The 21,222-nt window shown below is 48.2% G+C and overlaps 1 protein-coding gene across 1 annotated transcript in view; it reads left to right on the forward strand.

Moving 5' to 3' along the window:
• The first annotated feature begins 249 nt into the window (after positions 1-249).
• LOC132339239 (acid-sensing ion channel 2-like) overlaps positions 250-21,222 on the forward strand; it is a 36,471-nt gene continuing 15,498 nt past the window's right edge. The window contains exon 1 of the mRNA XM_059869416.1: positions 250-1,905. Coding sequence (XP_059725399.1) covers positions 1,342-1,905 — 564 coding nt within the window. The 5' untranslated portion in view covers positions 250-1,341. The remainder of the gene's footprint in view (positions 1,906-21,222) is intronic.

A 21,222-nucleotide genomic window follows, 5' to 3' on the forward strand; every position in this document is an offset into this window, starting at 1 on the left:
GGCCGGTATGGAAGGAAGTTACTCCGACCCTGCTCAGACCCAGCATCTCACACGTCTGTGTGGATCCCCCTCATTCGCACTCCTGCAGTCGCACCACGCATGCACCGAGGCATCGTCACGAAACTGCAGCATCTGCTGGGTGGAAAATCCAGTTTTCCTCCTGTCCGCCCCCTCCTTCCCAACCTCCCGATTGCATGCACATCTGGGAGAGCCTTCCCCAAACACATCCGTCACAGCTGCCTTCGGCGGCACACGAAACATCTGGAGATCCTCCGGGGGGCCGAGCCGGGGGCTCAGGAGGGGCTGGGCACAGCCCCGGCCCCGCCGAGGCACAGCCAGGGCCAGACTGAGCCCGGCTGGAGCTGCCGGGCTCGGGTCCCTCTCCCTGCCCTGCCCAGCCGCGGGCTCCGAATCCCTGTGCGACCCACGGCTCCCAGCGCTTCTCCCTGAGAGTCCTGCAGGGCAGGAGGGCTCTGAGGCAGACAGAGCAGAGAGGAGAGACGCTCCAGCCCCGCCGCTGCCCAGCTCTTGCCCTGACGGGGTTTTGCTCGGAGCTGCCGTGTGAAAGAGAAGCGTGTTAATGCACCTCCTTCCAATCTGTGTGAGTGCGTGCAGCTGAGCAGCAGTCCCCTTCTTTTCTTTTATTTTTCAGCCGTTCCTTTTATTTTTTAGCCTTTCCTTTCCGCTCCCCCTTTTGCTCTCCTATTTCTCCCTCTGAATTAGCTGCCCACCTTTCCCTTGCAAATCACACCGACAGCACAGGCTGGGTTTTCGGGGTGGTGTTTTCTGCTCAAAATGGAGAGGTGAGGAGGAGGAGAGATGCCTGAATCCTGCAGTCGCATCCCCGGAGCTCGGGGAGCATCTCCCGGTCGGACTGAAGATACGCGGGAAGCAGCATACTCGGCTTTCCGTACTAGTTAACGGCCTGCGAGCTGCCTCCGCTTGTTTTAGGCTCGTTCGCTTAATCTCAGCTCCCCTCGGCGCGTGTGTGCTTGTGTGTGTGTGTGTGTGCAGGGGGAGGACTTTATTGCCATTGGCTCAGCTTTCGCTGCCCACCCACATCTCTTCCACATCACCTTGGTGTCTCCCTAAATAAAACCAGCCCTCCTTATCGCACCGAGGAAATCAAGACCAAGAGTTTGAATGGATTTTATATAAATATTTACCCCGACGAAGCCACTGCTGAGCTCGTGGGATAAACTCGCAGCAGCTGGTCTCACTCTGCTTCCCTCGCCTGCCTCTGAAAGGGTTTAAATTACTTTGGAGAGGAGAGGGGAGAGATCCAGATTCCAGTTCTGGCTCAGACTGACCCAAAAAGCAGGACCAGGATTTAAATGAACTATGGATCTGAAGGACAGCAACAGCGAGGACAGCATGGGCAGCCTGCAGCCTTCCAGCATCCAGATTTTTGCCAACACCACCACGCTCCATGGGATACGTCATGTCTTTGTCTACGGGCCGGTCACCATCCGGCGCCTGCTCTGGACCTTGGCCTTTGTGGGCTCGCTGGGTCTGCTCCTGGTGGAGAGCTCGGACAGGGTGGCTTTTTACTTCTCCTACCAGCATGTGACCAAAGTGGACGAGGTGGTGGCGAACAGTCTGGTGTTTCCTGCTGTCACCATCTGTAACCTCAACGAGTTCCGCTTCTCTCAGCTCACCACCAACGACCTGTACCATGCTGGGGAGCTCCTGGCTCTGCTGGATGTGAACCTGCAGATCCCCAACCCTCACCTGGCTGACCCTGCTGTCTTAGCCACCCTCCAAGAAAAGGCCAACTTTAAGCAGTATAAACCCAAAGTTTTCAGCATGCAAGAGTTCTTGGCACGGGTTGGCCACGACCTGAAGGATATGATGCTGTACTGCAAGTTCAGGGGCCAGGAGTGCAACCACAAGGACTTCAAAACTGTGAGTATGAGCAGACTCTCTGCTTTTCTGTTCTCCGGGCATGTGGACCATGGTGTTGCAGAACCAGGACAGCCCTGGAGGTCGCTGGCCAAGCTGTGTGGGTCTAGTGTGGTGAGACAGTGGCTGCCAGGCTCTGGCATGGCAGAGGAGGAGCAGGGGGAAGCCTGTTGAGCTGAAGTTTGTTTGTTGGAGTCCTAATGGGGGTTTTACGGGGCCAGACCTGCAAAGGGTTTGTAGCAGGTCCGGCCTCCATGCTGAGTAAAGCCCACGGCTCTCGGTGTTTACTCAGGGTCAGATGGATGCTGCTGAGCATCACAGGGGACCTGAGGGTCTCTTACCATGGCCAGTGGATGTCAGCCAGCTGAAGGCAGCAGAGAGAGCTGGACAGAGCCAGCAAGAAGGGCAGGTGCTAGGGGCTGATCTGAGCAGTGTCCAGCTATGTCTCTCCATATGTTTGCAGCATTGCTAGAACTCTGGAAGGGGAAATTTTTCTTCTTGTTCTTGGTGTTCATGGCTCATAAATCCTGGTTTGCTGCAGAGTGTGGGTAGCAGCTGGGTACCTGCCTGGTGCTGTGTCCTTCCTGTGCTGTGTTAGATGAAAGGAGGAGAAAGAGAAGGAGAGGAAAAGCATCTGAGAGCCTGAGATGTGATCCCGGTCTGCTCTGAGGGGGTGGGGGGGGGAGGTGGAGTGAGCCGGGTGTTTGAGCATGCAGAGGGAAGTAGCTGCTGCTGAGTTTCCAGCTTCTGGCTGACCCTGATGGCAGTGCAGGCTGGCCTGGGTGCTGTGGTGGTAAATGTGTCAGTGTAAAATAAAAATTACTAGGAGGTTTCCTGGCTGAAGTGATGCCCCTCTGTGCCACTGGGGCAGGTGAGTGGACTGGGCAGGGGTTGCAGAGGGGGCTGAGCCCCATCCTGGCTGAGCTGGGGCATGCTGGACTCTGGGCTAAGTCCCACTGTGCTCTCAGGCCATGCTGGGCAGTGCCTTGGCTCTGTGATCCTGGAGTCAGGAATGTTACAGGTTTCAGGTGGTTATTTCTTGGGAGTGCTGCTGGTTGTTCTGCTAATTATAGTGTGTCCTGCAGAGAGCAGGTCCTGGGCAGGGTTTGTGATCCCCTGGTTCATCAGCAGAATCTCTGTCTGGTTTTGGGAGAAGGGAATATTTCTATCTGTGCTGCTTTGGATATCTGAACAAATGAGTCCAACTGACTCCAGCACCAAAGTTGTTGCCATCTCCTGGACTGTGCTCTCTTTACACCCCGGAGCAGGAACATAGAATTGTACACCTCAGTTATTACCTGTGCATATCTCTGATGTGTGTCTATTTCAAACTGGCTATTCAGGCAAACCATTCCCTTGTTTCTGCTCCCTGGGCAGGTCTGAGCAGGGGTTGGGTCATCCAAGCTGTAGGAAGGCGTCAACCAAGTTCCAAGGAGAGGAGCTTGCTAAAGAGAAGGCATGTGTGAGCAGGTCTGGAGAATGGGATAAAAAAGGAGAAACAGATGCAAAAGTCCAGGGGACAGAAGAGTTGAGAAGTGAGGTCAGATCCCAGGAGAATGGACAGACCTCTCTTGACTGAAGCAAAGTGTGGGGAGTGGGAGCTATTCCGCCTGTGGACTTGCCAAGAATGAAATAAGAACTAGCCAAAAGCAAAAACCTCAAAGCTAGCGAGCTACCAGCACTTTCAAAGCACCTGCAGTGCTTAAAAAAGGACTTTTAAAAGCAGAAGACAGGAGCTCTTGGCAGCCCCCCTGGGACCCAGCAGGGTGTCACCCCTAGCTATTGAGTTTTTGAGGTAATTGCTTCTGAAATAATTATTTTAATTTTTTTTTTCTCATGGGGAATACTGTAGTTTCCAGAAAGACAAACATTCCCTGTCTGCCAAATAAATGCTCTGCTTAAACAGATCAGGGCAAGCTAGAAAGAGACAAGATATTATGGACTGACAGCACTTGTCCTTGTCAAAGTGAGAGATTGAGTGCAATACTTCAGCCCATTCTGCAAAACAGCACCTACCTGAGCCAGAAGATAGCATTGTCTCTCACAGAGGCAGGGCTTCCATCTCACTGACCCCAGGTAATCCCCCAAGTTATGGAAATCCAGGAAGTAGCACTCAACAGGGACACAACAACCCTGTTTTTCTTCCAGATTTTACCTCTCAGATAAGAGGCAGGAAAAAAGGTGTCTGTTTGAAGGATGAGTAGGTGTTTCCACAGGGAGAATGCTGTAAAGGTCTGTGAGCTGCCTCCAGGCTGAATCAGAACCTCATGTCCTGGATGAATTTTGCATTTAATCACCACCAACCTGTTGCAGCTGCACACAGGCTCAGTGACAGCACATACACCTGCTGCAGCACCCGCTGGAGAAGAGTCATCACTGAAGCCTGATTTGTTTCCTGAAGGTAAACAGGGTGTAAATCCCAGGGCAGTTTGCAATATGTCATCAGGGTGAAGAACTACAAGGGTTTTATATAGACTCCCCAGATTCTGGCAGCTGGGAACAGAGGAGGCAGGAGTTTTGTAGCAGAGGGCTGCCCCAAACAGGAACTCTGCAATAAGGTGCTGCTGGAAGAGTCAGTGCTGTACTGCCTCTGGTCAGCTCTGCCTTCTGCTGCGTGGGGGTTTTGTGTGCAGGGTGTCCCTGAATAAAGCCCACACCACAGTGCTGCTGCTGCTGCTGAATGGAGAGCAGGAGCTGAAACGGCAGCATCTTGGCACTTTGAAAACACTTGACTTTACCCTCCTTCCTCCTCCACTGCCCTGTTTAAATCCTCTGTCACTGCTTTAATAACAGGGCTTGAGCTGTGTTTTCCCTACACTTCCTGTTCCTTCTCCCCCTAATACCTCTCAGATAGCATTTCCCATATTAAGGTCTGCTCACTGGAGTGTGTACCCACAGCTTTTTTGCAGAAATACTCCAAAGGGAACAGCCAGGTCTTAGCAGAATGTGCTGATCCTGTGCTGGCATTGCCAGACACAGAACAGCAGAGAAAATAATGCAGAGCTCTGCTGTAGGCAAAGCCAGTGAAGAAGAGAAAATTGGCAGAACATGCTTTAGCAAAGCCATTTCCTTGGAGTATGTGGAGGAGGAAAGCCTGAGAGCAGCAGCCAAGGAAATCCCCTCCTTGTTTTCTGCATTGCTCCCCCCAGGAGGTCCTGGTTGAAGCTGACCTCGCAGATGGCATTTCCCTGGAGGAGCTGTGCTCCTGCTGCTCCATGTGACATCAAAGTCTTCATCCCACTGCTGCTGAGCCTGGCACAGCTTGAGCTCATCAGCCCTGGCCACAGCACTGTGATGTTTGGGAGTCCCTGTGGGTGTGTGGAGCAAAGCCTCTTTCCCAGGGCTGCTGGTGTGGCTCATGGCCTTCACTGATCCAGCCTGGGATGATGCTGGGCAGTCGCAGGGGACACTGGCAGGATGATTTTGTGTGGGGCCCAGCAAATGTGGGGGGCAATGGGGAGAAAACCTCTGAAAAGCCTTTCAGCCCAGGGGGCAAACATGGAGTGAGGGATGGGACAGCCTGAGAGTGGATATTGGGAATGTGAGCAGCAGGGGAATGGGATCTCAGTCCCCCCTTGCTGAGAAACACCTCCCAGCAGCACAGTCCTGCCCAGCACAGCCTGGCTGTGGCTCTGGGGGCTGTTCTGGGTGTGTGCTCTGGGTGTTTGGGGTGGTACAATGTTCCATTTGCTAAATGCAGCATTGGGCTGTGCTTCCTCACACGTCCACTCATCCCAGCTAACACAAACTTTTCCCTTGTGCCTGCTCTGCCTCATCAGGTGTCTATTTATTGCCAGTGGCCATGACAATTGAAGGACAGAACTCATTTATTTTCAATATACATTCTTCTGACCTACAGGGTCCACATAATGAAGTGTATCTCATGTGAATATTGCTATTTTAAGATATGAGTTTCTGTCAATCTATCTGACTTTCTCTATACATATTTTTTCTGCCCTTCTTTCTAGTGTATCTATCAGGCCAATGTTTAGTGAATAGCTTTAACTATTCCCTTCTAACTACTCCATTCTCATCTGTTATATAACTTTCACTTTCTTCAAGAAAAAACATCAGGATAGTGCATACTTGATTCCGAAAAACATTACATTTCTTATTTTCCAATTTTTCTGGAGAGTCACAACTTTTCCCAATGTTTGCTTCAGAATCTGAGATGCCATAATGAGATTTGCCATTAAGAGATGTGCAGTAATGAGATGTGCAATTCAGTGGTAACTTTTACACAAACAGGCTGTTTTTCAGTAGGAAATCATGTATGAAATCCAGCAGGTCTCTCTGCAGCCTTCCCAGTGTGCACTGGAATATCTCAATTGTGCAGGTGCTGTTGAGGGTCTGGGTGTGGGCAGAGGCACAGAGGGAGTGCAGGGTTATAATTTTGCTGCTGGTGGTGTCTCATTGGGTGTCTAAAAGGAGGTGGATTGCTCCTGGCTCAGGTATCTAGCAAACCGTGCCCTTGGGAAGTGCAGACCCTCATTCCACCCAGTGGTTTCCTGCATTAAATTTCTCTGTCCCTTAAGGATTTATGGGTGTGGTAGTTCCCTGTTACACTGATGGGGTTTGTATTTCCTTTATTTATTAAAAAATTGTAGGATAATATTTTATATTTTGCAGGAGGTTTCATGGGTGGATGCCAGTTGGGATCAATGCTCATGAAAAACCATTCCTGGTTGGAATGGTCAATAGAGCTAAAATCTAATGAAAGCTGTGGTGCTTCAGTGGGGCCTTTTCATGGGAAATCCAGTTTTAAATCCTTTAATACTATGTGTTGGTTTGGCATAGCCTGGTTTTTGGTAGTGGGGTGGCCACAGGGGTGGCTTCTGTGAGAAGCTGATAGAAACTCCCACCATGTCTGACAGAGCCAGTCTCTGATAGCTCTGAAGAAGGTCATGCTGCTGGCCCAGTTAGAGAGGTTGGGAACACCTCTGTGATGCCCAGGGGTGGCCTGGCAGCGCTGCTGGGGCCATTGAGCCTCGCCTGCCTGGCTGCCCCTAGCTAGCCGCATCAGGCAGAAGGGCAGGGGCAGTGGTGGCAGCCTCCCCTTGGCAGTGCCCTGCATGAGCAGAGGCGTTAATTAGCGCCTGCAAGGTGGTGGCAGGGAAAGCATGATGGGCGGTTCCCCAAGGCAGAACTTAGACAAGATCAACTTCTCAATGCTCCAGGATTTTGCAATATCTTTGAATTGGTTGAACTTGTTGGCAAGGGTACCTATGGGCATGTTTTGGTTTGGAAAGCCAGGTGTCTGCTAAGGAAGGCAGGAGGTTCGCCTGAACTGGAAACTGCAAACCCCCTCCCTCCAAATTGCTATAAATTTGAAATGAAAAAGCTCTCAGGGAAAGATATGGGAGCAGAAATAACAATTCTTTATTAGGGAAGAAAATAAAAATAAAATAAACAATGCTGTAAATCAAAACAACACTGACAGAGTCAGAACACAACCTGACACCCTGTGGGTCAGGGTGCTGGCAGCAGTCCCATTGGAACTGTGGCTGCAGCCCTCCTGCAGTGCCAGGGGTGGTTCTGCTGGAGCAGGGATCCTGGAGAAGGGTGCAGTCTGCCTCTGAGGATCCAGGGGAAGAGGCAGCTGTTCCTCTGGGAATGCAGTGGAAAGGCTGTGCTGGTGTCCCAAAAACTCAGATTATATCCAGTTAGGAAATGTTTGGCTCCTCCCTCTAGGCAGCGCATCTCCCAATGGGACGCTGTAATTCTTAACAGTGATGCAGGGACATTTAATAGCCCATGAACAGAAGATGTATCCCTGGAGGGAGGATTGGTTTGTGGAAGAGATAAAGAAAACTGCTCAATTAACAGAAGATAACTGCTCCACCTCTAACAGATGGCAAACAGAACACACATCGCCTTGCAATCTGGGACAGGGCAGAAGTTTTTCTTCTAGTCAGAGAAGAGGAGGAAGTGAGGAGATGTGAGGGAAAACAACATGATGGCACCAAGGTCAGTGGAAAACGAAGGGGAGGAGGTGCTCCAAAGTCCCAGAGCCAAGATTCCTCTGCAGGCCATGGTGAGGACTGTGGTGAAGCAGGCTGTCTTCCTTGTAATGCATGAAGTCCACAGGGGATGCAGAAATCCACTCACAGCCTGTGAGAGAAATGTTCACTCCAGAGTGGATGGATGCCAGAGAAAGCTGTGATCCAGTGGGAGACCCAAATGCAGAGAGAGGGCCCCTGCTCCCAGAGAGAGAGAGATAGAGAGAGTCTTTGCTTCCAAACTAGAGCAGCCCATCCTTAGAAGACTGCACCCCGTATATGAGTGACCAGTGCCACAGCAGTTTTGGGAAGACTGTTTGCCCATGGGAGGGACCCCATGGCACAGCAGAAAAAAGACTCCTCTCCCAAAACGAACAGAAAAAGATCTGGAGTGATGAACTGACCAAAACCCCCATGCCTTTTCTCCCTGTGCTGTCAGTGGGAAGGAGGGAGGAGCTGGGGGAAAAAAAGGTGTTTTAGGGGCTTATTTTACTTCTCATTATCCTCCTCTGACTGTGTTAATAATAAATTTACTTTATACCTTTAAATTTAAACCTGTGTTTCCCTTAGAGTGTTTTTCTCCCAGTCCTTACTGGAAGTATAAACAATGGGTGAAACAACTCCAAAGGAGAGAAACTGCAGAAATGGGCTGCAGGTTGTTAACCTGGGGCATTGGTGCTCCACATTTGGGATGCTGGTCTGACTGGAGATCTGACCATAACAGTGACAGTCCTCTTTAATGATCTTTGAAAAAGGCTTTGGGTGTTTGGATGCGATTTGAGCTGTTTCTTAGCCAGACATGCTGCCTTCCCTCACTCAGGCTTTGGGATGGGAATAATTTAAACAAGTGGGAAATGTCAGGAAGAGGCACAGCCAAAGTGCCAGAGCCAGCTGGAGAGCAGAGGGACATGGATGACAAGGGAGATGAGGCATGGGGAGGGCCCTGGGAGATGAAGGACAAAGAATCTGTGTGTGTAAGAGCCAAATGTGGGCTCAACTTCCCTTGCTGGAGCAGCTGGCACTTGGTTTGGAGGAGGGCAAGAGCCCTCCTCACTTCTGAGTGATTCCCATTCATTAGAGTTATTTATCAGGAGTCTAAATGAGAGCTCCTCCATCCTCCACAGCCAACCTGCCCAGGGATTTGCACTGCAAATAGCACCTGGAGGTGGAGAAAAATACAAATCCACCCTTGGGATGGGGAAGAACTGCTGAGCAAGGGGAGTGCCATTGGAGTTCCAAGGATAGAGGAGATGTTTGAGGGCTGCCAGGGTTTATCAGAATTGTCCTGGGAATTGTGTGAGGCTTTTCTTAGTGTTGGAAATACCTCTGAGTGCAGCTTCTTGTGCTTCAGCTAATTTCTTCTGGACAGACACTGAGAATTGAAGTGCCCAAAGCAGTGGAGAGCCAAGGTTGTCAACAACAGAGAACAAATCTGATAATCATCTGGCACTCTGTCCTGGTGCCTCCTTCGCCTGTGGCTCTCTGTGACTAACACAGTTCATGTCACAGGGTCTCCCTGACAACTGGCCTTGAGTGAGTTCTCCTGGGTACAGTTTTCTGTCTGCAGTGGGTGGAGGGTGAAACCACAGGAAGGTTTCACATGTACTTGTGCTCTCTCTACAGGAACCAGACTTAGTCTAGTCATGTCCAAAGCCAGAAGAAAAGGCCAGGAAAGACAAGGAATATATAAAAACCCCAGCATGGTTTCCAGCTGGAGAGGTAAAGTAGAGCAACTATAGCTTGTCCATACCCCCTCTCCTTTGGAGTCTTCTTGGCAGATAATAAACAACCTCCCAGATGTCTCCTCTTGAGGAATCTTTGTGTTTATCTGACCAAATGCAGTGATGCCCTGGGAAAAATTATGGTATGACTGCTGTGGGTTTAATCTAAACCCTCCCTGAGAGGTTCTGACTACCAGGTCCATGATCCCCATGGACAGAAATGGGTAAAAATCTAAACCAGTTGTCATGAAGTTAAACAGGAGAAATTTTCACTTGATTAAAAAAAAAAAAAAAAAACAGGTCTGACTTCAGTGAGGGCCTCTGGCCTCTTGAGGTCCCTTCCAAGCTGAATTATGATTCTATAACAGAAAGCAGGTGCAGACCTGCTGGGTCTTAAGTCCTTTTGCTATTTTTGGAGCATCTAATTTTTTCATAGAAACATAGAACCCTGGAATGGTTTGGGTTTGAAGGGACCTTTAAATCATCCACTTCCACCCTCCACCATGGGCACCTTCCACTATTCCAGACTGCTCCAAGCCCCATTCAGCCTCGCCTTGGACACTTCCAGAGTCCAGGGGCAGCAACAGCTTCTTTGTGCATCTTGTGCCAGGGCCTCCCCACCCCTTCCAGGGAAGCATGTTTTCCTAATATCTTATCCAAGCCTCCTCTTCTTCTGTTTAAAGCCATTCCCCTTTGTCCTGTCCCTACATGCCCTTTTCCTCTATCTCTCTTGGACCCCTTTGGGCACTGGAAGGGGCTCTAAAGGATATCAGTCTCCCCAGAGCTTCTCTTCTCCAGGCCAAACAGCCTTGCAGGACCTTGCACTTGGCCTTGATGGACTTTGTGAAGGTCACACATTTCCACTTCTCCAGCCTATTGAGGTCCTGCTGGATCCCATCCCTTCCCTCCAGCGTGTCACACAGCCTGGTGTAATCGAGCTTGCTGAGGGCAGCCTCAATCCTATTGCTCATCACCAATAGTGATGGAAACCACAGCTCTAACCCTGAGGAGCTCTGCCCATCTCTGACCTGCTCTCATGCTCAGTTCACCCTCAGCTTTCCTGAGAAATGAAAGACACTTTGAGAAGACGATCACCTTCCTCTCTGTGAACTCTGTGCACAAATTTGCATTACTGACCTAAGGACAAAATTGCTCTAAAATGCAGAGTTGCTGACAGCTCTGTCTGCACTGAGCACTGAGGCATTCACAGCTCTGATTCCATGAGTCCACCACAGTTTCTCTGAGCAAACCCCTGTCTTTTTCCATTTTCTGAAACTCCCTATTTATGTTAGAAGCAGACTGTGATGATTCCATTAAAAAAAAAAACCCTCAGATCCATCACTAAGCTCCAGACAAAAAATATGTCTGGCAGCTCCCGAGGAGCAGCAGGACAGGGAGGTCATGCTCAGCATCTCCATCTCCTCTGGCAGGGTCTGGAGTCCCTCCTATGCCTTCCCAAAGGCATTTGTCACAGGATTTATGCCTGGAGTGCCATCCAGGCTCAGGCTGGCCATGCAGCAGGGTTCTGCATCCATTGGCATGGTCAGGGTGAGGTGAAAAGGTGATAAGCTATCAAGATAAGGGGGGTGTGAGCAGGGTGTCAGGTGACCGTGTTGCTGCCACAGCTACACCAGCTCTATATGGGACTGAAAAATACAAAACCCACTCTGCATGCTGGGCTGATGAGACCCTGCAGCATTCCATAGGAAGAGCTCTTTGGGAAAACAGACCCATGGAAAACTTTTTTGCTTACAAAGTGATGACAGCTATGAGACAGCTGGGAGTGGGGAGGACTCAGATCTTCCTGAGGGAGGAAATAGTGATCTGTGGCTAAATGTGAAGGTTGTAAAAGTCAGTGTCTATTTTGACACCTGCATCTGCTCTCAGCAGGTCAGGTTGACTTTTTTGAGGGGTGAGTGCAACAGAATGGTCCTCTAGAAGCTTGTTGGGACTTTCTTACCTATGGAGATCTGTAAGGAAACCTCTCAGGCACCAGAAGCTCAACAAAGTAAGAGGGAAAATGAAGTAGATGAGGTGGTCATATCTGACTCCATCTGCCATGGATTAATGTGAGACCTGCACCAGGAAAACAAAATCACCCTTGGAGGTAAAAGAGAGTTATTTCAGCAGGACTGACACCAGTGTGCTCAGGGCCATCAAGAACCAATTTCCACCCAGCCATGAATATTTACAACCAAGCACATGCCATTACTTGAAGAAAAGCTGAATTGTTTTGATTATTTGTTGCTGTTGTGCCATGAAAGGAAGGATTTAGCCTGTGTGTTTAGGCAAGGAGCATGAAGTAAAGGAATGAAGGGTAATGAAAAATGCACATATTTTTGCTCAGGGTGAGATGGATGAAAGGAGGTTTAATCTGCACTTGGATTTCCCAGAGGAGCCCATCCATGGGAATGGAGCCATAAGGGATTTTCATGTGCAAGAGGAGCTGCTCAGTTGTCTGCTCCTGTCAGAGGAGCTAATTCTGCTTCATGATTTCCTCAGAGACAGAAATTTGAAAAGAAAATCGGAAGTGAAAAAGACTGAGTCAAATTTCATCTCCTCCTCAGGTGCTCCCCCACATCGGTGTGACCTTGCACGAGAAGGGGATTTCAGGCTCTTGTCTCATGCCAGGTCTGTAGGATTCCCTTTCAGTCAGTCTAAAGGTTGTCCAGATCTCACTTCCAGTGTGAGTTTCTTGGGAATTGGAGTCTTTCCTGAGGGAAACTGATAGAGATGAGTCTGTCCACGTTGCCTATAGGAAAAGAATTCCAAACTAAAACCCAAACCATCAAACTAAACCACTGAAGGTCCAAAAATTTTAGAAATTTTAGTGGGAGCAAGTTTTAGCCGCTCTAACTCATAAAATTGAGTTTTCATGATGCTGTTTCAGTGGTGATGAAGACTAATATATAAATGTATTATGAAGATGGATATGAAATTAAAGTAATTTAAAATGAAATTAAAATTAAAAAATATTAAAACGTATTTTGCTTTTTAAAGGTTTTGTCATTATTAGAAGAAGAAAATGAAAGCAACCCATTTAGACATTTTTTGGTTTCTCATTCCATTCATGTTTTCCAGACTCTCTGAATTCCCACACTTGTGCAGTGGAGGAGTTGTGCAAAAATTTCACTTTATGAAAGCTGCTGAATCCCATAACAGTGAATCCCATCCCATAATAGTGATTCAAACTTTTGGTTCACCTGAGTGTTTGAGGGACATTAATCTTAGGCCAGGAGAAGAGAATAAATAAACATTAATCTTAGGCCAGGAGAAGAGAATAAATAAACCCCAGCAAATGCTCTCTGATGATTCAGCTGTGTTACTGTGAGAGGGGTAATTGAAAGGCTCTGTGACAGGAGGTTTCTCCCAGCTCAGTAGAAAATGATGAGCTGGAGCTCTGGAACAGCAGGATGACAGGACAGGACAGGATTCACATGAGGTTGCTCCATGACAGCCCAGCAAACATCACTGCAGTTGCCATAGGCAGGTCTAAATTAATTGCAGAAGAGAGTCAATGAGCAGTGGGAGGAATTAATAGAAGCTTAACCCTTGATTATCTAAACTTCCAACACCACACTCCACTGCTCCATGGCACTGAAATGGATGGTGAATCCTGAGACATCCGGGAAAGCCTCTCCGTCCCTTCCAGGATCTTCTGCAAGGCTTTGGAAGAGCAGCTCATGGCTCTGTCGTGTGTGAAGTGGTGTCAGCAGAGCTATGAACACCTCAGCAGTTCTCCAGTGATGGAGGAACCTCTGAAAGCTGAACCAGGATGTCAGAGAGGTGTCAATTCAACCTTGAATGGGGGATGGAATTACGGTTTGGGAGATGGGGGGACTCTCAGCCATCTGTAATGAGATGGTTTAGCTGAAGGGGACCTTAGATTGGAGCTGACATTCACCACCAGATTTCTTGGTGTTTCTGTGAACAGGTGAACCAGAATTCTGCTCAGAAGTACAGTTTCTGTTCATCATACTGGTATTTTTCTCTGGATATACTGCTGGGATTAGGGTTAGGGGTGGGAATCAGGATCTCACAGAACATAACAAGTTGTGTCCTCTTCAGCTCAGGAGCTGCTGGGGGGGGGGGGGGGGGGAACATCATTCACGCAACCCTGATATATTAATTTCTTCCTTTGAAGCATTTACTGTTTGGGGATTTTTTTTTTTTTTTTTCTAATTAAAAGTGGCAAGTTTTCCCATAAGGCTTTGGGAAAACTGCTGCTCTGGTCATTTCTCAAATGTTTCCATCTAAACCAATCTTTATGTAAAAGATGGGAACAGTTTCCATGGATAGCATGACCAGAGTGTGGAGATCATGCCGGGGAGAAGGACCTGCCGTGCTGGATGTTAAGATTTATCCTTGTCAACTCAGCTGCATTTTTCATCCTCTATCCTGGCCTCAGATGCTGCAGCCAGCATCCCTTCTACAGATGCTGCAGGATCACTCTAAATAGCCATTAACTAATGCTAAATTATGATGAAGCATCTCCTGAAATACGTGCGACTTGCACATGAATAACAAATGGATTTGTTTCTACAAGTATGGCAGGAGTTTGGAGCTGATCCACACCAATCCCAACAAGTCCCCCTGTAATTCCAGGACAGGCATGAAAAGAGGAGGTGCTGGGGTGTGCGTGGCAGCTCAGGATGAGCTGTGGGAGGAGACAAGTTCCAGGCTGGCAAAGCATTCCCAGTTTATAGAAGCCCAGTGGAATTTGCCTCCTAAAGACATTAATGAGGGTGAGATCCCTTTGTTAGCCCCCACAACTGCATCCATCCCTGCAAAAAGAATTCTCTCCTCATTATCTCATGGTAGAACAAAAAGACCCTCAGAGGTCAGTCTTGTGATGATGTCTCTGTACATCTGTATCTCTCTGGGGAAAAACAGGTCAAGAGGGAAAGGATTTTTCTATGGTGTTTGTGCATGATACCAGAAAAATGACCAAGTGTCTCCTGGGATGAGATTTTCCATGTGAAAAATGAAAGCTTTTTGTCTTAAAGCACTTCTGTTTTCCATGAGATTAATTAAAATAAAAATCTCAGTGCAAAATAAAACACTGAAACCCTGGGATGCCTCATTAAATGGATCATCTGGTTCAGAATTAAGTCCTGGAAAAAGTGATGCAGAGCTGGGCAATTTTTCACAATGTGCTGCCCCTACATCTTGCTTTTGTAGGTCAGCAGGTTCTGTTGCACCCAGGTTCTATTTTATAGGGGTTTTGGGGCAAGCCCTGGTGTCATCTGAGTTAGTGGGGGGGAACCCTAGGTTACTTATTCATGTCTGGCTTTCCCTGAATAGGGGATTTATTTTACTGCTTTCAAATGAGTCCCCTCTTTCAAAGGGCAGTCAGAGCAAGATGCTTCTGACAGCTCGACCTCTGAGCTTTCTGGAGATGGTTTGAGGTTTGTTTCCTGATAAGAGAAGGTTTCAGCAATTGTCCTTCATTTGAAAGAAGAGGAGAAGTCTCAAATTCATGTGATTTCTACGAGTTTCACAAAAGCTGGCAGCTGGGAGAGACCCAAACTGGAGCCCAGGGAGGAAAAATAGGGTCAGTGCTTGTGTTTTACATTGTGTCTGACAGGGACCAGCTGGCTAACAAACACATGTGCCCCATTTTCTCCAGGAACAGCCTGGCAATAATGAGACAGCTCACACTTCTCTGGTAGTACAGCACAAGCAAGATCAAACAAGGGTGCAGAGAGCTGTGCTCTCTATGGGGCAAAGGGAACCATGCCAGGGGAGGTGTGGGTGTGAAGGCAGGTCCTGGGTGTGCCGGTCAGCTCCTCCTGGTTTCTTCTGATGCTGCTGTGGGGGTCCTGAGGAACCTGGGACAGAGCAGGGAGAGGTTAGAAAAGAAAATCCTCAGGGACACGAGCTTCATTCATTCTTCTGTTTCAAATTCTGAATAATTCCCAGCACTGTGAGTAGGCCCACATGCTGCAGGACTTGGAATGCATGGAGGGACCTCAGCTCTGCATCCTACTCCTGAGGTCCTTGGTGGGAAATCCTGCCCAGCTCAGAGCCCCCACAGCCCCCAGTCAGATCAAGGCTCTCACTCCATTCTTTGGGTTGGCAATAAAACTGTCATCTCCTTGGGACAAGGGCTGTTTTTCTGGTTTATGTTTGCTATTAAACATTTATTATTAAAATTGATTAAACTTTAACTAGGGGAGGGGAATTGCTTTAACCTGCTGCAGAGAATGACACAGGCTGTGATTTTGTACAGACATGCGAAAATCTGTCATTCCTGGTTGGAAGAAATTGAAACCAAACAGATTTTTCTGCAAATGTCTTCACTCAAAAAGCATTTTGAAAGCCTTTCTTACTGCATTTGCAAATCAGGTACACAGAGTACCTGAACACCCCCAGCTACTGCAGCTCTGCAGACCCCAGAGAGCTTCTGCAAGTGCCTGCAGGCTGAACAGCATCCTGAGGTAAAGCATCACGTCCCTTCCACTTTGGAATGCTCTTCAATGCTGATGGGAATTTCTGAGCCTAAATCACTCCTCCGCTGGGGGTGCCCATGTTTGTTTGTTGGAACAATTAACTGCAGCATTTTCTTCCCATGTTTCAAACCCATCTAACACCAGGTGTTACAGCACAGTTACCGCAGGTAAATTCATGTGACGAACTATTTCTGGAGATCAAGCAAGGACAGTTCAGTTATCAGGGGCAGGGAAATGTGGCGTGCATTTATTTTGTTGTAAATAAGGCAGGCTAGTACAGTCCCCATTTACTAAGTAATATTGAAACCTAGGGAAGAGCTGTCAGTTGTTAACAGAGCTACTGTGAGCCCTTTGTGTGTTCTGGTCTTTTGATGGTTTGTTTGTTTGTTTGTTCTTTTCTGTCAGGAGAAGAAAGAAGTGTCTGAGTCAAGTATGTTCTTGTAATCCCACTTGTCTTTCAAAAAAGACACACTTTCATTAAACCCAACAAAACCAGAAACCAGCATTGTGGCTTTAGTGCTGAGAAACCACTTGGTTCACCCCGTCTCTGAGCTGCACCTGAGCAGCTCCATCTCCCTGCAGTGCTTCTCACTTGGAATTATTATTCATCACCTCTTTCAGTCCAGGCACATCCAGCTGCGTGATATTCCAGCTTTTTGGTGCGCACCAGGGTTCTCCCCTGGTGTCACCCATGTGGTGTTTGTCAGTCAAGGTGTGGGCACTTGATTGTTAAAGATGATGATGGTTCAAAGATGCAGATGATGAGTTTGTATCAGTTATTGTAACAGTGATGCAGTAAATACCAGTTTAAGGCATATGATCCTTGCTACTCACAGGGAATCTCACATTCCTAAAATATCAAGGGTAAGAGATAAAACAGCATCAAGAAGAAGCTCCAAGGGAGGTTTAGATTGAATATTAGGGAAAATTTGGGAAAATTTTGTCACAGAAAAGGTTGTTAAGCATTGGATCTGAGGGAGGGCAGGGCACTCACCAACTGCCCCTGGAAGTGTTAAAAAAATTATGGATGTGGCACTTAAGGAAAGGGTTAAGAGTGACCATGGGGGTGGTGCTGTGGGTTGGACTTGGTGATCTCAGATGTATTTTCTAACCTTAACAATTCCCTGATTCTGAGATCCAGCTGGACATCCCTACAGCAGAGGTTTGGTGGCCTGCTCCTGAGCTGAGGGTCTAGAAACTGGGGTCTTCTGCCCTCCCAGTGTGCTGTTGGAGAGGGAGAAAGGGCTGGAGGAAGGGGAATGGTTGGGAGCAGTGCCTGGGCTGGTGGGGATGGGGAGGAGATGCAGGGAGGCAAACAGGAGCAGCGGAGGACATTGGCAAGGGGCCACACAGGCATGGCCAGCCCATTCCTTCCAGGCACCAGGAGGGGCTGAGGGAGCTGGGAAGGGGCTCAGCCCGGAGAAAAGGAGGGAGCTGGGAAGGGGCTCAGCCTGGAGCAAAGGAAGCTCAGGGCGGCCCTTGTGGCTCTGCACAACTCCTGCCAGGAGGGGACAGCCGGGGGGGTTGGGGTCTGCTCCAGGGAAGAGGGAGAGGAGGAGAGGGAACAGCCTCAGGCTGGGCCGGGGCAGGCTCAGGGTGGACACCAGGAGGAATTTCCCCATGGAAAGGGGGGTCAGGCCTTGGCAGGGGCTGCCCAGGGAGGTTTGGAATGCCCATCCCTGGAGGCGTCCAAGGAATTCCTGGTCATGGCACTCAGGGCTCTGGGCTGGGGACAGGGTAGGAATCAGTTACAGCTGGGACTCGATGATCCTGGAGGTGTTTTCCAACCTCAGTGTTTCTGGGATTCTATGATTGCTGAAAATAATGCTTATCTATATTCTTTCTCCACATTTTTCATGCCAAGCTGACATAAAAAAAATACTTTGATGCTGCATTTCATGCCTTTCCTCCCTCCCCTACTAGTAACATGGAATTATATATCCATTCCTTTAAAATTCTGAGGTTTAGCAAGCACATAAAGTACACTTAAACCCCAGCCCTGACTGTAAAGCAAATGTTCTTTTTTCTCTCAGGGAACCATTTCTTTGACTTGTTATTTTGAGCTCCATCATGGTTTTTGCATGCAAAGGCAACTTTGTGGAAAAGAAGGTTAAGTGCTAAGGTTAAAACAGGTTCAAGTATAATCCAGAATGCCCTTGGCAAAGACAGAAGCGTTTTAGTGGGTCTCATTTATCATTGCCTGACTGCTTAAAGTGCTTGACTGGCTCACTATTGTTTTTATATGCCTGTAGAAGAGCTGCAAAAGAGCCAGTGAGAAAAGTATCACTGTTTTCCTCGTTTAACCCACACTCAACAGGGAACAATAATATTTAAGACTTCAGAGTGTAAAAGGTTTCCTTCCTCTTCAGAAACCAAACTCCCTGGCATGAGCCACATGGAGCAGCTCGGGCTCAGCTCCAGAGGGGAGGTTCCTGTTGGTGTGGAGTTACATTTATGGCAGAAACTTAGAGGTGAGAGCCTGAAGCTGCTCCTGCCAGCTGGGGTTCCCAGGCCTTCCTGAAACCACTGCCTGACCTTCAGCCTTCCTCCTCAGCCATTCTGCCAAATCTTTGTCCTCCTCCTGCAGGGGCTGTGGACTCTGCAATGGAGGGAATGGTTGGATCATCCCTGGAAGGCAGGGAGCTGCTGGAACACTTTTTCCAGGAGGTTGTGGACTCCTCATCCCTGGAAGTGTCCAAAGCTAGGTTGGACAGGGCTTGGAGACACCTGGGACAGTGGAAGGTGTCCCTGCCCATGGTAGGGGGTGGGAATGAGAAGAGCTTTTAAGTCCCTTCCATCTCAAACCATCCCATGATTCTGGGATCATGAAACACTAAAAAGAATATTTTGGAGCACAGATCTCAAACATCAGTGAGCAAAGACCTGCTCCATGCTCCATCCCTGCCTGTTTCTTTTGCAGATGGATCCCAGGGGATACAGGCAATGCTCCCAGTACTCTGCACCTGGGCATGGCATTCACATTCTCTGAAAAATCCCTTCCCCAGGATTTTTTTCCTGGGTAGCTGAGAAGCCTCAGAGAAAAGGAAAACAATTCTTATCCCATTTTCTTCTCCTGTGCCGTGCTCATGTGGAATGTGTTTGGAGATTGTTTACCCACAGGTGATTGTTCCATTGCATTCTGCTGGGAGTTGTTTTCACTCTTTGGCCAATCAGGGCCAAGCTGTGTCAGGACTCCGGAGAGAGTCACAAGTTTTCATTATTGTCTTTTTAGCATTCTGTAGGTGTCCTTTCTGTATTCTTTAATATAATTTAGTATCATAAAGTAATAAATTAGCCTTCTGAGAACATCGAATCAGGTGCATCATTCCTGCTTTCATCAGGGCATCCCTGCAAATACAATACCTGGAGATTTGTGTGCAGTTGTGTAAATCACCAGGATGATATGGGAGAGATCATGACTGGGGGGTTTAATTAAGTGGCTGCTTTAGTTCATGGTACCTTGCCAAGACTCTTTACAAAGCTCTTCTGGACCTCAGGAGGTGTTAATGCCACTGGAAAAGGCAGTGGCTTCATCCCAAAGCAGCTGAATCCAACCTGGAACAGGTACAGAATGAGACTGGGAGGAGGATTAAGGAAAAGAAGCACCTGTTCTAGAGGGGAGATTATGAGAATTGAGCTTGTTTAAGTGAGTCTGGCAAAGGTTGTGTGAAGGACTAGGATAACTCTGGAGAAATCCATCAAGGGGATGATAACTGGGGGGAAATGGAGCTATTTCAGCCAAACCATGGTGCTGGCTTTGGAGCAAATGGTACAAATTGGTCATGGATAACTTGATGCTGGAAGTTGGAAAGGTTTTTTTTATTGTTATTATTTCTTGAAGGGACAAAATTCTGAAGTAATGGGGATAAAGAACCCAGCAGGGTTTTAACCAGGATTATCCCTTGGTGGTGGGATTGTGTGAGGTGGCTGCCAGGAACAGGAGGGTTCAAGGACCTCTCCAAGTCCATGAACAACAACTTTGTCCTGGACTGAAGGAATGGGTTGGGTGTACACCTGAATTGTGGGAATCAGGCACCTCTCACCTGGGTTAAGCAGAGTGGTGGGGTGCCTGGGAAACCCGGAAAAACACAGCCATGTCCTGGAAAGATCTTTCCCCTCAGTTCCTGGAGTCACACAGTATCAATTCTGTGTTTCTTGATCCTGAGAAGACTTTAATACCCAACTTGTCAGTTCTCAGAATTCAATTAACTCAGCCCCTGTCTGCGTCTGCATGGAGACAGGAATATTGAGTCTATCGGGGTGGAAATCCTAGCCAGGGCTGGGTGAAGATCCCACATGGAGGCTGCAGAAGCTTCCCTTGAGGGTGTTCGAGCTGCTTGAAGTGAGAATCTGCCCAGAACATGAGTGCAAGGCACCCCAACTGCAGACAGTCTCTGGTCTGAGCTTCCCAAAATTACAGGTTAATGGTAATGTTGAGAACATCCATGAGTGTTACTCAATTTCTCCCCTGCAAGGGAGGGTAAGAATACCCTGGAATCCTGTTAATGGCCAATCTGACTGAAGTCAGGGCATTAGATGTGGCTAGGTTTTTGTTTATCCGTATTCAAATCCCTTCTGGGAGCCCCTGGGATGCTGTTGTATTAGACATCACACAAAAATGGAACAGAAATGTGGTCTCTCCTCTGCTGCTTAAAAATAATAAAATTTTCTCTCTGATTTATGGGCTCTCTGAGCAGCAGGGGAGAAAAGGGAGGGACAGCATCAGTTCAGTTCATTCTGACCTGTACTCACAACATAGCACAGAGAGAAAGGGAAAACCTTTTTAAAAATATATTAATAAATTTCCTCATTAAGAAATGAGTTACTTGGGCTAGATTTTACCCACCTGGGAACTCTGATTGTTGTCTCATGAAACAGAGCACCTGCTCTGTTATCCCATAAATAAAGGAGAGCAAATGCAGTGTGTGCTCATTCCAAAGCTTGGCTCCTCCGCAGGGCTGGAATGTGCTGCAGCAGGGGCAGAGGGAAGAGATTTGGAAGTTTGCCCTCCGATTTCGTAGAGAGACAAGGCTGTGGGAGCAGTTAGGGAAACATTCACTCTGGCCGCCGGGGTTCCCTCCATGGCTCAAAAGTGCTTGTTGCTGCTGTTAATTAGAGCTATGTGGAAACATCCCCGGCAAAGCTGGA

Source organism: Haemorhous mexicanus, chromosome 28, assembly GCF_027477595.1.
Source record: "Haemorhous mexicanus isolate bHaeMex1 chromosome 28, bHaeMex1.pri, whole genome shotgun sequence".
Lineage (NCBI taxonomy): Eukaryota > Metazoa > Chordata > Aves > Passeriformes > Fringillidae > Haemorhous > Haemorhous mexicanus.